This window comes from Passer montanus, unplaced genomic scaffold, assembly GCF_014805655.1.
Source record: "Passer montanus isolate IOZ18808 unplaced genomic scaffold, ASM1480565v1 scaffold38, whole genome shotgun sequence".
NCBI classification, from domain to species: domain Eukaryota; kingdom Metazoa; phylum Chordata; class Aves; order Passeriformes; family Passeridae; genus Passer; species Passer montanus.
The window spans coordinates 4,213,888-4,229,656 of NW_024368596.1; the positions used below are offsets into that span (position 1 = coordinate 4,213,888).

General features: G+C 38.3%; 1 protein-coding gene across 4 annotated transcripts in view; it reads left to right on the forward strand.

The window, feature by feature from the left end:
* The window catches only part of AMMECR1 (AMMECR nuclear protein 1), a 94,077-nt gene that overhangs the window by 55,317 nt on the left and 22,991 nt on the right, over positions 1–15,769 (forward strand). For 2 of the 4 annotated variants that reach the window (XM_039717347.1, XM_039717348.1), the window contains exon 3: positions 689–799. In XM_039717347.1, coding sequence (XP_039573281.1) covers positions 689–799 — 111 coding nt within the window. Of the gene's footprint in view, positions 1–688; positions 800–1,204; positions 1,309–15,769 lie in introns of all 4 variants that reach the window. The other 2 variants (XR_005628439.1, XM_039717349.1) reach the window with 2 other exon arrangements.

The window sequence follows — 15,769 nt, forward strand, 5'->3', positions numbered from 1 at the left end:
AAGGAAAGGTTTGGTCCCCAAGAGCTGTGTGGTTCTCATCTTTCTGATTAATTTAGTGTATGAATTGGTTTGTTATTAGTATTTCTCTGTAACTGTCATGGTCATGTGTTCAACTTAAGAGATTTTGCTCTACTTCTGGTAATTTTTGATATTTTTACATGCTAACTTGGGATTAATGGGAAAATATCCTTTCCTCCGGTAGTTCTTTCAAGTTTAGAGGGTGTTCCTAAATTTTGTTGCCTAATACTGCTGTTTCTAGCCAGCAATATTAGGGCCAAAGTATTTGTGCTCAGGAGGATGGATGGGTAGTGTGGCAGGGGTGGTTTTCTCTTCCAAAAAGGGTTCCTTACATACAGATGCCTAAGGTGAGGCTTTTCCCATTCATGAGAGAAAGTTAATGGGTAACAGTAAGGTACACTGAGCATATTGGATCTGTTGCCAAGCAGTTTCATTCTGTCCCTAAACTCTTCCAGTAATCTTATTTTCTATTATATCACACGAACAATGTTTCTAGACCAGTCAAAAGAATTACAAAGGACGTTTGTCACTGCTATGTCCTGTTCAGATACAGTCATTTTAGAGATTTGCCCCCTGTTGCCTGAAATGGAAGGGCACTGTTCCTGAAATTTCACACCAACTGTCAAAAATTGCTCCTGTGATCACGTCTCTGTTTTCCTCCCTGCCACAGCCCGCTGTTTGTAACGTGGAAGATCGGTCGAGATAAGCGATTGCGAGGATGCATAGGTACTTTTTCTGCCATGAACCTGCATTCAGGACTCAGGGAGTACACACTTACTAGGTAAGAATTTGTTTTCTGTAGCCTTGACTTACATATTGAACTAGTCTGTTGAGGAGATGATAGGTGTGCTTTGGTTTGTTTTGGGTTTTTTGGCTGTGTCACTGTATGGGTCAATGAAAACCTGTCTCCTTTTGATGCTGAGAGTATTGTCTGGATATTTGACTACTGGTGTCACGAGGCCATGCTTGCAGTTAAAAACCTTAAGTTGAGCCTATTCTCATGTTATTGGTCTGTAAACTACTCTCCAGTAGCTTATTGTTACTGATTATTACAGTATTTTTCCAGTTTTCAGACAGATTTTAACCTTAGTAGTTAATGTCAGGCCAGAAGACCAGAAAGTCAGATTTGGGGATTATCCTATTCACACTTCTAAAACAGCAGGTATTCTCACCTCTTCTCCATCAGGTGCTTCCAATCAGCTGCAGTTAATTTAATGCTACAAATTTCCATTACATGTTACTCTTCAGATGCATCCCAGCCCCTGAGTGGGAAGCTTCTGGATGAGGGAGGTAAGTGATGATAATCCTTCACTCCCTGGCAGCATAATCTTCATGTTTTGATCTACACCTAAATTCATTCACCTTAATATTGTTCCATTTCCTTTGCATAGAGTGAAAACTAATAAGTTTATCACTAGAGCTAGTAGCAAGCTTTCTACTTGTTTTTCTAAGAGTTTTCTTAAGTTTATTCTCTAAAGAATCAATGGAATTTTGTTCCTTTCAGTTACAATAGACTTTATTGCGCTTTAAAATAGAAGCTGCATTCTGGCATGTGTAGACCTCTAAAACTGTCATCACTTAAAATAATTAGTGCTTCCAGATCACTTTAGATTTGAGGCTTTTGTCCATTACAGGGTCTTCCTCTTTGCTGTTAAAATGCCTAGTCCTTCCTGGCATTAAATAGTATTAGAATGGGAGATGTTCTTTCTTACATACCTCCCTAGTTAGTTGCAACCTGAAGTTCATTTCATGCTTCTCTGCTGAGCTTGAAGAAGATAACTGCTGGTCTCCTGGAGCCCTTACAAACTTCTGAAAGACCTAGTTACCTTTATTGTGTTCAGTTTATTTATTATGCACTCTGGAATGTTTCTGTTTGTGTCCTTTAAAACCTCAGTATTCAGAATGGTCAGTGAGAAGAACCTTTTAATAAATGCAAAGCAATTTCTTTGTTGAGGGTTAAAAGGCTTAAAGTCTTAACCATTAGTGAGCCAAACTGAATGAAAAACAACTTTCTCCTTGTATTGGAGATTGTTTAATTTAGGTGTATACTTTACAGTGCCTGATCAAGAACAATGAGCTTGTACAGAAAATTTCCCCCTGAGGCTAGGAATAAGGGGATAGCTCAAGAAAATAGTTTTTGTTCCTTGTAGATTTTTCCATTCTCACAAATCAGAGAGGGCTGTACTCTTAAATACCCTTAAAACTGGCTATATGATTCCTGACTGCATTCTAACTGTGAAAGCTGAAGTCAAAATACATGAAAAGTGATGAAAATTAAAGGGAACTGAAATAATTTCAGTGCAGTATTTACAGGATGGCCACATGCTGTGGAAGTTTATACTAGGCTATTTAGAGGACAGGTCAATAATTTTCAAGATGAGAAAAATGGAACTACATAACAACCTATTTTTTTTAATCTTTAGAAGCATATAAGTTGCTTTAAAATAAAATATAACATATAGTGCATATTGGATTTTGTTACCTTTTATGGTAAATCTTTTTTATGCTTATGGTACCTAAATGTTTCCAGGTTGCTTTATTTTTTTTTTAATAACAACCAAACTTCAAATGTGATCAGTGAAATGTAGAGTTCATATGAGAATGTCCAAAAAAGGTGTTCCCTTCTATAAGTCATTATATAAAAAGGAAAGAGAGGGTTTCCTACTTGTGGTCAGTCTTTTCAACTGTGGGGCTTCCAGAGGAGAGCATCTGAGGAATAAAAGAAGCACCATTGAAATATCCATGGGCTTTGAGAGTTTGGAGCTCGACAGGCCTCCCTGGGAAGGATTAGAAACTAGGACATTACAGCTTGCTCCAGCAGTACCTGGGCAATAGGCTGCTGCAGAGGACATGGCAATTCCTGAAAGGGAAAAACTTACTCAGGAAAGGCAGAAATTAAACAGCAAAGTAGGTAGAATGAGAATAGTCTCTACTGGAGAAAGTGGAACTTGACCAAAGCTTTCAATTGACAGTGCAGTCAGATGACTGCTGACGTTTTCCTTTGACGCTTTTCTTCAGTGATTTTGAAGATATAGCATTGATAAACAGAACCAGGTTGTTTGGCTAATTCATTCTTACTCTTTTCAGTACTTTCTGTGTAATTGTGGCCCAGCTTTCAGTCCGTAAAATGGTACAAAAGAACAGCTGTTTTTAAATGTCCTGGTGCTTAGAAATCAAAATATCCCCAATTCCCTTCACACATGATTTTATTGCAAATATGCTGAATAGTTCTTAGGATCACAGTAAATAAATCTTGTTGTTTCTAGTGATCTCTGGCTGTATATCATATCCAGTGTGTAGCATACACATCTCCAGCTGCATACAGTAGTGTCGTTTCTTTGAAGCAGCATGATACTTCACCTAGGAATGTGGAGTGAACAATTTCTTTCTTGGGACACCCCCACCCTACACTTTTTTGGGTCTAGAACCAAAAATGGTGGTGATCTGTGACCATTTTGAGCTCTGTAGGTTGTTGTGCTGATATTGCCAGTATGTTCTAAACAGGAAATTTATGTGGAATGATTCATCGTTAATTGGATGCATCTGCCTAAGTTCTGAGGAGGGATGAGAATACCCATAGTTAAAAAAGCTATTACTGCATTTCTTATAAAATCTACATGTTAAATTCAATTTTCTCTGCAGTTATATCAGTGAAGCACAAGGGAAAGTATGTGTATTATTAAAATCTTCTACAGAACTTTATGGAGAGAGATTCAGACTTGGTGATTTGTATTTCATTTTACTAGGAGGTAAACCATGTTCAAATGTTCTACAGTGTTGAATGCTACATTTTACAATGAAGAAATTTTACCATGGCTAAAATAGTCCTTTAGACTGAATGTGTTAAATTGACTATCCCACCTGAATGCATAAAAATAAACCAATCTAGATTATGAAAAATACCTTATGTTTTACAGCTCCTTCAAGAAAATACTCTGAACTTGGAAGCAGGTTACCACAGAATTTCATAACAGGTTGATAAATTACTTTTTCACGTATTCTGTACAGTAGTAATACTTAGGTTTTGGCACTAAAGTTTTAAACTCCTGCTTTTATAAACTTGAGATATTGAACAAAATGGTTTCAGTTCTTTATTTTAGTTTTAGTTTTTAATCTATTTCATAGAACTTGAAGTAATATTTCATGGCTATTGGATGTAAAACTATAGGTGCATAAATTTTTAACTCTGTGTTGGTTTAGCCTATCAAGGCTGGAATATGTATCTGGGGAGGGAGTTAGTAGTGAACAGGCAGGTGAAGGGAGATGTTACATGGCAGAGTCTGCTGTCCCAGAAGAAAGTAGTAAAGAAAAATTGGAGGACTCCAAGGCTTAGGTATATTAACCTAATGGCTGAAAATGGGATTTAACCCACCCTTCTTTAACTAGCATAGACCTGTCTCTACTGACTATATGCTGTAATCAGTTTTTTTGTTTTGTGTTCTGCTTACCACTGCACCTGAGGGAAATAGGACTGCTCTCAGACACTCAGCTTAGATGTGGCTGATCAACAAAAGAACCCAAAGAGAAGCTGGGAATGAGAAGCACTAGATGGAAGGAAATTAAACCTGTGACCCAACTTTCTCATAACTGAATTTGGGTGTAAATTCCATATGAGGATTTGGCTACTGCTGGCATCAAGTACTGCTCTGTCCCTGTCTCCAGTTTCAGGAGTCAGTCCTTCTTGCTGCAATACTGCCTGCTCTCTGTCAAAAGTACTAACCTTTTCTTCCTGTTCCAAATTTTACCTTTCAACTGTAAAATAACAGCACAGCAAGCTAATTTAAGGGGTGAAATTGAAAAATATTTAAGAACTGATCACATTAAGATGGATGCTGGCTGTACTTGCTAAAGACTAGTGACAAGTTTTTGTACGGACAGGACAATTTCCTTAATGTATTTAGTTGAGTTTACTACTCTAACCCTGTAATCAGTCCCACAGGTCAGTGCTAACTTCCCAAAACCTTTACTGCCAAGCAGTGTTGCTGTGGGTGTAGGTAGTTATTACCATTGATCCAGGGCAAAGCATACTCATTCATCTGACTGCAATTTTTTGAACTGCAGAGTTGGGGGAATTACATGTTTTTGATAGTTGTTGTGGCCTTCATTGCTGACAGAAGTCATAGGTTGAATTAATTTGTGCAAATAACATCTCATGTAATCTTTCAGAGCGTATTGTTGCTTCTGTGTTGCCCATTGATAATACTTCACAGGCTGCCTTGCTTTTGGCTTTGACTTATAGTACACCACTGCTGAAAGTTGGCTTTTTTAAATTCTGTTAATACTCTGTCTGGTGGCCACCAGTGGAAAAATGCCTGATAATTGTGAAATGAAGCTTACATTATCACACTTGTAATTAAACTCTGCAGACAGCAGTGTAGGTTCATGACAGCCTGCACTCACCAGGGTTATGCTGTTCTTCTATGTTCAATATTGTTTTTAAAGTCAGGGAGCTTCCTTTGCATTTGTGTGTGTCTGTGAAAAGCAGGTGCCTGCTGGTCTCTTGAGTTCTCAGGGCTGCCTAACTGAGGCAGAGGGCACAGACCTCCAGGTGAGAAGAGGTGCTGAGGGCCATATGTGCTGACATGGTTCTGTGTCCAGTTGAGTGAACAGAAAAACACTGAGCATGTGAGAAGCCAGTGGCAATAACCCTCTGGAATGAGTAACTCCTACCTCCCACTTAACAGCACGTTGCAGTCATGTAGGGTAAAATTTTTGGGGGCGGTTCAGCCTATGAAATCCACTAAATTTTAAGAATAAAAATGTCCTACATGCTGTCAGCTGGGACACCTCAGATGTTCATCTGTCACATTGAGTCATAGAATTGTTTACATTGGAAAACACATTTAAGGTCATCAAGTCCAGCCATTAACTCAGCACTACCAAGCCACCAGTCCAACATGACTCTGAGTGCCAAGTCTACATGGCTTCTAAATCCCTTTAGGGTTGGGGACTCCACCACTTGTTTGGACAGCATGTTTCAATACTTGACAATCCTTTTGGTGAAAAAATACTTCCTAATAGCCAGTCTAAATGATGCCTGGTGCAACTTAGGCCGTTCTTTCTTGTCCTGTCACTTGCTGTTTGGGAGAAGAGGCTGATCCCATCTGGCTCTTTACTGATTACCTCTGTTGAAACTGAGGCAAAATTATTTTAACATATACACATTTTGTACTGGCTCATGGATTTGCCTGCCATATCGTGTATATAGATGAGATTTTACTGAAACTTTGAGGTGTTCATATTTCTAAATTTTGTCCAAGCCAATAAAAGCTACTTGCTTTGAGTCTGCTTGTAGACACTAACTTTACAAATAACAAGCACTTTAATTTGGGTAAATGTGTTCTAGTGGAATATATGTTTATTAGTAAAATGGTTTGTGGTGTAAACCCACAACAACAGAAAGTCCAAATGAAGTATATAAATCTGAATTTATTGAGCCAGACTTAGTTACTCTGTGTGAGTCAGTTCAGTAAATAGGTCTGTAATGATTTTGTGCACACAGTGCCAGGTTGTTACTTCAGGGAACTGTTGTTTAACAGAGCTGTTTGCTGCCTTCTCTCAAAGGCCAAAGCTAAAATACCATACTGGCTCTTTAAGTGGAAAAAAAAAAACCAAATTTTTGTTTTAATGATGGGTTAAATGCTTCTCCTTATTTTGTTAGGAGGGAAAGTCTTGTTGTTTAGAAGACAGGAGCATGCCCTAGAGAATACATGTTTTTTTGCATATTGCATGTGTTGAGAATGTAGTCATTCTGCCTTAATGTTTTTCTTTATTTAAAACAAACAATCAAAATGAAAAACCCTGGTTTTGTAATTGTTACTCTATTATTCCTGAGAAAAACCTTGCTAGACCCTTGGACCTAATGGTAGATGAGTCTGTTTCCTTAGCAACACTGCTTGAAAGAAAGCAAAGGAAAATGCCACAAATGGAAGGACAGTTCTTAGATTATTATCTTTATGAAAGGAGGAGAGCATAATGATGCTCTCCCAAAGCTTTTTCAATAGAACCAGGGTTATCAAATATTGATAACCATTTTACTGTTTTGCTGGGAAAACTGAATTACAGAATATGAATGCTTTGGCACAAGGGAATGCATTACTGTGTTTTGTATAGTGAACTTACTCTTGGAGTTGACTGTTTATGAAAGGTATCTGAAAATCAAGGAAAAAAATTTATAATTAAAAATTACTACAAAATTGCTGTATCTGTATAAAATGCCTCAGTGAATTTTAGAGGGCATTTTACTGAGACTTAAACTTACTGTCATAAGTTTAATGTCTCAGCAGTAGAATCTAGTGTAACTAAGGAAGTGGCCATATTTGAAATACTTATTTCATCACCTTATTAGAAATTGGGAGTTTCAAAAATGTACTTTTAGAAAATGCATGCTCAGAAAAAGACGTGCTCAAGCAAGATAACTTTCATTAGTTAACATAACTTGTGGTATTTGGAATAAATCAGATGTTGCTGGAATTTGATTGACCTGGCCCTATCCAGCAGTTACTCAGACTTTCCAGATGGGTTTCAGGGAGGAGCCATCTCATTTGTGACTCCAGCCTTTCCCAGATGATCTTGCATTTTGTGTTCTTCCCACACAGTCTCCCATTATGTGAACAAAATGATGCATGCCCTGTAAGTTCAAAGACAGAGTTCTTGTTGAGTTGAAATACTAGTTTGGTTCTAAGTCAGGTATTTATTTGGCCTTGGATGTTACTTGACAGAAGTGTTTGGGAGGGAGGGTGGAGGTAGGAGAACTGGCCACCCCTGCTTTCCTACCACATTCTATATTGCCATAACTTCCTTTTCCTTTACTAGTACAGGTAGTTGTTGGTACTTTCATGGGTTTTAGTCAGCTTTTTAATCTCTTTATATGAGATAGTCTTAAGGGGAACATCATCAAAACATTGCCTGAATTTTTTTTATAATGACATCTGCTTTCTTTTGAGACTCTTGGTGACTTACTGATTTCTGAAGCGCTATGAAGGTGTGCTGAGCTATGGGCCAGTGCTGCAGAATACAAGACAGGACTGTGCTCACAGCAGACAGAGGCATAGGTGGAGTGTGTCTCAGAGCACTTATGATGTAAAGAAAGGATTTGTCTATTTGGAAACAGGACAGAATGGAAAAAGTTAGCTTAGAAATTACCTGCTTCTGGGTGAGTTTTTCTCTCTGGCTGTTCTCAGCTTAGCAGGTGTTAATTTTTAATATAGAGCAAGGGATGTTTTCCACAACTTTCTTCTGAGGGTAGTGAAACATCCTACTGCACAGACTGGCCAGTGCTTATATGTACTAAATATGAGACATCCTAAGTAAGACTCTGGGATTTGAGGTGCAGCTGTGGTATATGAGATACCTTGCCCAGTAGAAGTACACTTCAGCTCAAGGAATTGTTTTTTACTGAAATCTGATGTTTCAATACCAGTTAGCAGAGATTAGGCAAGGTCACAGGAAAAAGAATTGTCTCATGCTTACAAGCTGTTAAAATCTTTAAACTCTGCAGCTTTGTGTGGGAGGCACTGTGGGAAAGGAGTCTCTATTAAAGTTTTCAGTCTGTCAGCACCTCCTCCATTTAGGTGTTTTCTGATGCTTCCTTTTAAGACTATAAAGAAGAAATAGCACACACTGGGTGTGGGTAACTGGGCTCCAAAAGCTCTTGTTGTCCCTGTTCACTTTGACACAAAGGTGTTGAAGCTTTTGAAATTGTTTTTTACCATTTTCCGTAGATCAGAGTAATGAGAGTTAGAATGCTCCTATAAACTGTAGCAGTGTTTCCTGGAATTTTTAAATAGCACTGACAGATACCTGTTTCTAAAATTTGTTCCTGTTGACACCAGGAAGAAAGAAGTTATGTCCTTTACAAGAGCTGTGCAGTTAAGATGGTGGAAAAGCTCTCGGAAGGAGAAGAAATAGCCTATCCACTGCTGGAACACAGGCAGCCATGTAAATGCTGAAGAATGTCTGAAGGCATCTGAAGTTAAGCTCATTTCTGAGGTAGTCCTAAAGTCTTAGAGGCCCAATCACTCTGCACTATTGCAGCTTATATCATGTGTGTGTTTGTGAGCAAGTGACCTCAAAGTGGGGAGGGAGAAACAACACACAGGAAAGTCTTGAAAGACTTCTTGAACTTCATAGTTTACAAGTGACTGGAGTTTTACTACAGTTCATTGTAAGGGGGTATATATACTTACCTGAAAATAACCAGGTTTTTCTTTCCTAACATTAATTTGAAAATATAATATTAGGAACAGAAGGGCACTTCAGGTTTGTCTCTTTTCTTTGAATTGCAGATGCACATTTCAGATTCTGCCATACTCCTTAGAAAAATGTATGGAGTGCTATATACACTTTAAATGAGTGTATATTTCTGAAAGCCTTTATTTTAGAAACAAACTGAATGTACTTTGATTATTTTTTTAGCTCTGTAAATAACTGTGTTGATGCAATTCACAAAGCATCAACTGCTGCAAAAGTATGTAAATAAACCATTAAGAATATTTGTTGTATAACCAAAAAAATATTTCTAATCTCAAAGATTTCTACTTTTATTTCCATTTTAAAGACTTTTAATTAAAAACTTTTCTAAATATAATTGTAATTTACATGTGGAGAATAGCTTTTGATGGTGGTGGAGGAGAGCTTTTTTTGGCCATCAGTACAAATTTCTGTAGGACTGGTAACACTCAGTTCTTCAAGCAAGGATATTTTCTGTGGGGGAATGGTGACATGTGCTTGTGTCGTAAATATAATACGTAGGCTACAAAGTGTCAGCTCACATGCTTAAATTTAGGTTCCCTGTTCCAGTGCAATGGTATAATCTTTATTTCTTAGTGCAGATTACTTGCATTAAAGGGTCAGTTGTCAGGCAAGCAGTCTCTCAGGTTGGAGAAGCACAGTATATAAATAACTCCCACAAGAACTTGGGGAACTGGTGCAGATGTTAAGAAGTGCTCTGCTGAGCCTGGGTACAGCTCCTGGGAACTCCTCATCTGTCAGAAGCTGCAGCCCCAGCTTCAGTGAAAGAGCCCTTTGTGATCATGGCAGTTACTAACAGTTGTGGTTTAAGTCTGTATATGAAATGGGGTATTGCAAACTTCTACCAGCAAGGAATGGTGACTTTTTATTTTTACTGTATTTTTCAGTTCATTGGAATTCCCTTAGTTCTGATTTTACAGGGGAAAAGAAGAAAAATTCCTGGGTTTGTTTTTGAGCAGTACAGCTTTCTGGTACTTCTAGTTCCAGTAATTTTATAACTTCTGTAATACCACAAACTGAAATAGATGTCAAACTTCTTGTAACAGCCAATTAATTTGCTACTTTACATACCAGCCTAATTGTGAGTAACATTCTCAGTGCTTTATTGATAAATAAAAGTCCGATTAGAAATGCATTCACACTGGTACATTCAAATGGTATTTCTTACTTCAGGAGACTTAATGTTTTTCATTTAATGTTGCTAAAGTGAATAATGTAGAATAAAATATATTTAGTATGTAATAAAAGGTTAAGCAAGTATTTTCTTCAAATACTGGCTTATATCCCATTTAACTGAAGCATCAATGTAAAGCCAAAATACAATATGACTCAATTGTACAAGTGTTGAAAGAGATATGTCTGTATGGAAAAAAAATGTTCTGTGTGCATATGTATATGCATTTAACAGCTTCAGTTCTTATTGAATTAGAGTTAAAAGAGCTGCTTGTGTTATCTCTAGGCCAGTTACTTCCAGGTATTGTTGTTAAAGCCCCACATGTAATGTGTTCATTTGGCCAGGAAGAAAAAATGCTTGTTAAATAAGTGAACACAAAGAAGGAAAAGGAGAAATGTAATTTTAAAGTAATTGAGAGGTCATTGTAACCTTGGTTCTACAGCAGGGCATCACTGCTTTTCACCAGAAATATTTTACATGCTCTGTCAAGAAATTGATGCTGGTTTTGTTTCTGTTCCAGAAACTTCTGCACGGTTTGCAAGCTGGTTAGCTGGCCCTTTCTCATCTGTGCTGAGGATGCATTCTGCAGTTTGCTCACTTTGCTACAGAGAGGCTTTTTTCCTTTGACCTAGACTGCTAATCCCTCATTGCAAAGAGCAGCAGCTGTGCTTTGTCTGTGGAGGTCTCTGCACCACATGCAGCCTCATTTGCCAGAGCCACCCCTCTTTGTGTGCTCAGCTTTTTCAATCACTGAAAGGGTGACTTTCTGGTTTGTTGCTCAGAAAACCCTCTTCAGGTTTGTGGAAGTCTGCAGTGCATGTTCTCTTCCCCCCCGCCCCCAAAAAAAATTGAGTTTCCAAGAGCTGTTACATATGATTTCACAAGAGTGTGTTTGACTAAAGCATTCCTGACATTCAGGAGGTGAAACATTTCATGAGTCGCTTTTTAAACGGTGATAATCTATTTCCATTTAAATATTAGCCACTTTAGACAGATGTGTTAAATTGCATCTCTAATGATATGATTATGACTAAACCAATATTTTGTGTGTCCCCACTGTATCCTCATTTAACATTTAATAGTTGGGTTCAGCTGGTCGTGGTACAAGTTCTGTAGTTAAACATATGTGGCAATGCAAGATGTTCATGGTAGTTAAAAGCTGAATAGACACATGGACAGAACAATCCTTTCCTGGTTTGACTTTTACTGCAGTGAATGGCAAAACTCTACTGCCTTCAAAGGCAGAAAAATTTGGCCTGTAGTTTCTCTAAGAAAATGTGATTTAAATGCATTCCTTGAATACTTAAGTTTCTGAGGCTGCGGACAGATGTAGCCTAACCTGGACCTTTTTGCCTTTTCTTTATTTCAGAACTTCCTTTTCTTTCCACTTCAGCTGTTTTTATTTGCTGCTCAAAACCTGGTTTAGAGGGAAAAACATAGAGTGACAGCTGGCAGACTTAGAACTGAATGTACTGTTTAGCTGAGCTTGCAACCATTCTGTTGCTTGGGCATCTTGACCTTAGATAAGAGGGGTTTTTGAGTGCCCTATCCAGGCAGTTCTTAAGCTGAGTAGGTTGCAGGTGGTACAGAACGTGCCACCCCAAGTAGACAGAATTGTGACAGGAATCTGGAAGGAATAAAAGGATGAAATCGTGACCCGCTCTCATGAGCGAGAGGGAAGTGGCAGGGTTGCTAAAAGGAGAATAAGAAGATGGCTTACAGACAACTTCTTTTGTGTGTGGAAGGTAGAGGGAAGGAAATGCAGGATGCAAAGCTTCCAGATATATAGAATGTGTTTATCTATCTAAAACATACTCTATTCATAGCTTGATCCACTAATGAGATTCATAAAGGAAATAAAAACCTGCACACGTACAAAATGAACAGAATAAAAGCCTTTTTGTTGCCTTAAATAGGAATTAAATTCTGTTGATGCAGCAGTTCTGATGGCTGCATTCTAGAATAGTTTCATGATAGTGGGAGCAAGTGCCTAGAAACCAAAAGTCTCATGAAGGAAGGAGGGACCATTTCTTTCCCCGAGGTCTTGTTACATGTGATGTGCCACAAGGGACTCATCTTGTGCCTATCTTTTAACTATATTTATAAAAACACAGTATTAGTAAGATGCTATGAGCTCATTTATCATCCTCTACACTGACGGCACTCAGATCTGCATCCCTCTGCAGATGTACTTGCAGGATGTGTAAGAGATTGAGTTTAGCTAAAAACCAGTTGGTTTGAACATAATCCAAGTTGAGTTGTGATACTGATGGAACACATCTTGGGAAGCAAGCCAGGATATTATTCTGTGTTCTGTATTTTGAGTGGTCGTATTCTTACAGTATCCTTACAGTCTGTAAGGCAGTGTGGACCTTGGGTTATTCTCAGTTTGTGTTTGTTGAAGAATTTCAAGACTGAATCCTGTCGCTTTTTATTTCTCAGACTATATTTGCTAATACCTTCATATTTCAGCATATTTTCATGTCTTAATCTTTTTCTATGAACCATTTACTACAACACCTCATGTAAGCATCTATGATTGAGCAACCAGGTCTGGTGGAAGGTGTCCCTGCCCACAGCAGGGGGTTGGAATGAAATGATCTTTAGGGTCTCTTCCAGAGCTGTTCTGTGATTCTGCAGTATTTGTCCTTCTAAATTGATGTACTGCATAACCTACCATACCGTTTGCTTTCCTTATATTTAACCTGGTTATAAACATTTAATTTGTCCATCACTGTGATTTCGAAGTCCTGATTGAAAAACAGTTTCAGTGTTTGTGGCAAACAGTACTGAAACTGAGCAATAAAAATTCAACTATCATATTTTGATACAAAAATACAGGTGACAGAAGAAATGTTGAAAAAAATGAAGTACTCTTATTCTAGAATCTCAGCAGCATGATTAAAAAAGACCCTCATTTTTACAAGCTGCAGGAATTTGAAGATGTAAATGTTTAAATTATCTTCCTGTATTTATATACAACTACATTGCTGACACATTTAGAAATGTTTGTCTGTAGGTACTTAAGATGAAGTCTTTTCAAAGTTCATAATAAATAAAAAAATACCTCATTAATTTGTGCTTTTATAAAATTATGGCTTGAATGCAGCTTTAGAGGGGGGGCAATATTTTGTGACTTACTTAAATGAGAGTTGAACTCAGCTATTATGTGGCCTCAAAGATTTTTGTCTTGATTTCAGTATCTGTTTTGGGGTAAAATAATGTTCTTAGGTCAATATTGAGAGATGTGCCAGAGATGTAAAGAATTCTAGAGATTTCTTTTTATCTTCATAGAGATTTATGTGGTTAATGTTGCTCAAGCTGTGTGGTTCTAAGTGTAATTGAGCAGTTCATTTTTGTTCATTATCTAAACTTTGCCATCTGCTGGAAAGCCTTTTAGTGACATTATAATTTAGTCCAGTTGGAGCTCAATTAAGGTTTTCTGACTAGTCTGTTATCATGTATTCACCAAACAAAAACCTACACACCAAACCCTGGTCAGTTTTGTTGCTCAGTTTTTAAACAACAGTCTGGAATCACTGTGACAAGCCTACTGTGTTGTGCTGGGAGAATGTTTTAAGTGCTGTGAATTTAGTTTTTATGTAGCAAACCAAGATGTTTCTGTGGAAATTGACCCCTTTCAGCTTCCTGAATGTTTATAGCACAAACTGTCACACGTTTTTGAATTCCATTGTCATTTATCCCAGCAGGATGTATGATGCAGGCACAGGTGAGGGACAGTACAGGAGAAGGCAGAAGAGAAGCTGCCCCCTGTGAAGAAACTCCTTTATAGAGCTGCTGACCTGATGTTCCCTTGTAGTCAGGAGATGTTTGGGGTCTGTGCTGAGCAATTCCCAGTGCAGGCAGCTGTGGGGCAGTGGGTGTCCCAGACTGCCTCGTTGTGTTGCCACAGGGTGGAGTGGGTGGAGCAGGGGATTGCAGCTGTCCACCTGCACCTGGGGATGCACAGGAACCGCTCCCTCTGGGCTGCTGTGTGCTCCCAGCTGCCCCTCTCTCACTGCCCTGTGTGAGGGGAAGACTTTGCATTTAGCACACCTCTGTCAGGGTGTAGCTCTGAGCTGTTACTGAAGCTTTGCTGCGTCTTGAAGTTAATGTAATTGAAGATTTTTATTTTCTTTCTGGTATATTGTATAATAATGTGAAATTATACCTCGCGCCCCGTAGGACTAAAACTGTGAGAAGAATGGAATCTTTACCGTATTTGGCCTTTTGAAAGGCCAGTAAATCCTTTAGAACCACAGAAGCACTATAGTGTAAGATTTCTGGTTTCAGGAAACAGGAAGTTAAAGCCACAGAAACTTGATTCTTATGAATGTAATCAGGAACCTACAATATCACTTTGGGGATCTTCTTAGTTTTAACTGAACTTTGTGATGGGAGCAGGTTGCAAGTGCTGTGACTTCTGTGATCATACTCTTCCACTTGAAGTCCATAGCAGTATGTACACAGAATTCTCCTAAGCTTTAAGAACCTATCCATACAAGCCTTTATTGTTTCCCTGATACTTTATGGCAGAAAGAAAGATAAATTAATTCCAAGTATCATGTCCACACAATGGAACATCATCATGGCATAATGATGAACCAGGTTTATTTGGAAGAATCCAGTGTGATAGAATATTTCTCTGGATAATTGTCAGAGCAGTAGAAAAAACATACTTGTTTATTTCTGCTAAAAAGCCCTGAATTTATGGGAGTGTTGGTTTTTACAGCTTCATGCTTGTGAGCTTGCTTTTCTTAAAAGAAATTTTGTGATGGTGAGTCAGTGAGGAGTTGGAGTTTTCATCTGCTCTGTACCCAAGGCTGACAGACCCAAGTGAAGAACCAGCAGCAGTGAAAGCCCCAGGAGCTTCAGCCCATGGTCACTGGGCTGGTGCACGTTAGCTCTGTGTCTGAACAGGTACTCCCAGTGACTGCAGAGTCCTTGAGCAGCATCTCAGCCCTTCTGTGTGCTCTGGAGTGGATCTGTACCACGTAGCCAGAATAAGAAATCAGATAAGGATTTGTCTGGAAATGTAAAGTACTCCTAGAAATATTTTGTAAAGGCTTCTTTTGATTTATACAACTGGTGGACTTTTTTATGGAAAAACAAGGGCCCAGAAACTTACTGACAATACCAGTATGATTTGATTTTTAATTGTGGGTATGGTTTCCACAATACATGTATGTACATAAAAATCCTCTTGAAGCCATTAAATTAGGAGAACATACAGACAGCTTATTTTTGGAGCCACTGGCTGTCTAAAATAGAAACTTAATTGTCTTATGTAGCCAACATGGGTTGCCTTTTCCGATGAGCTTTTTC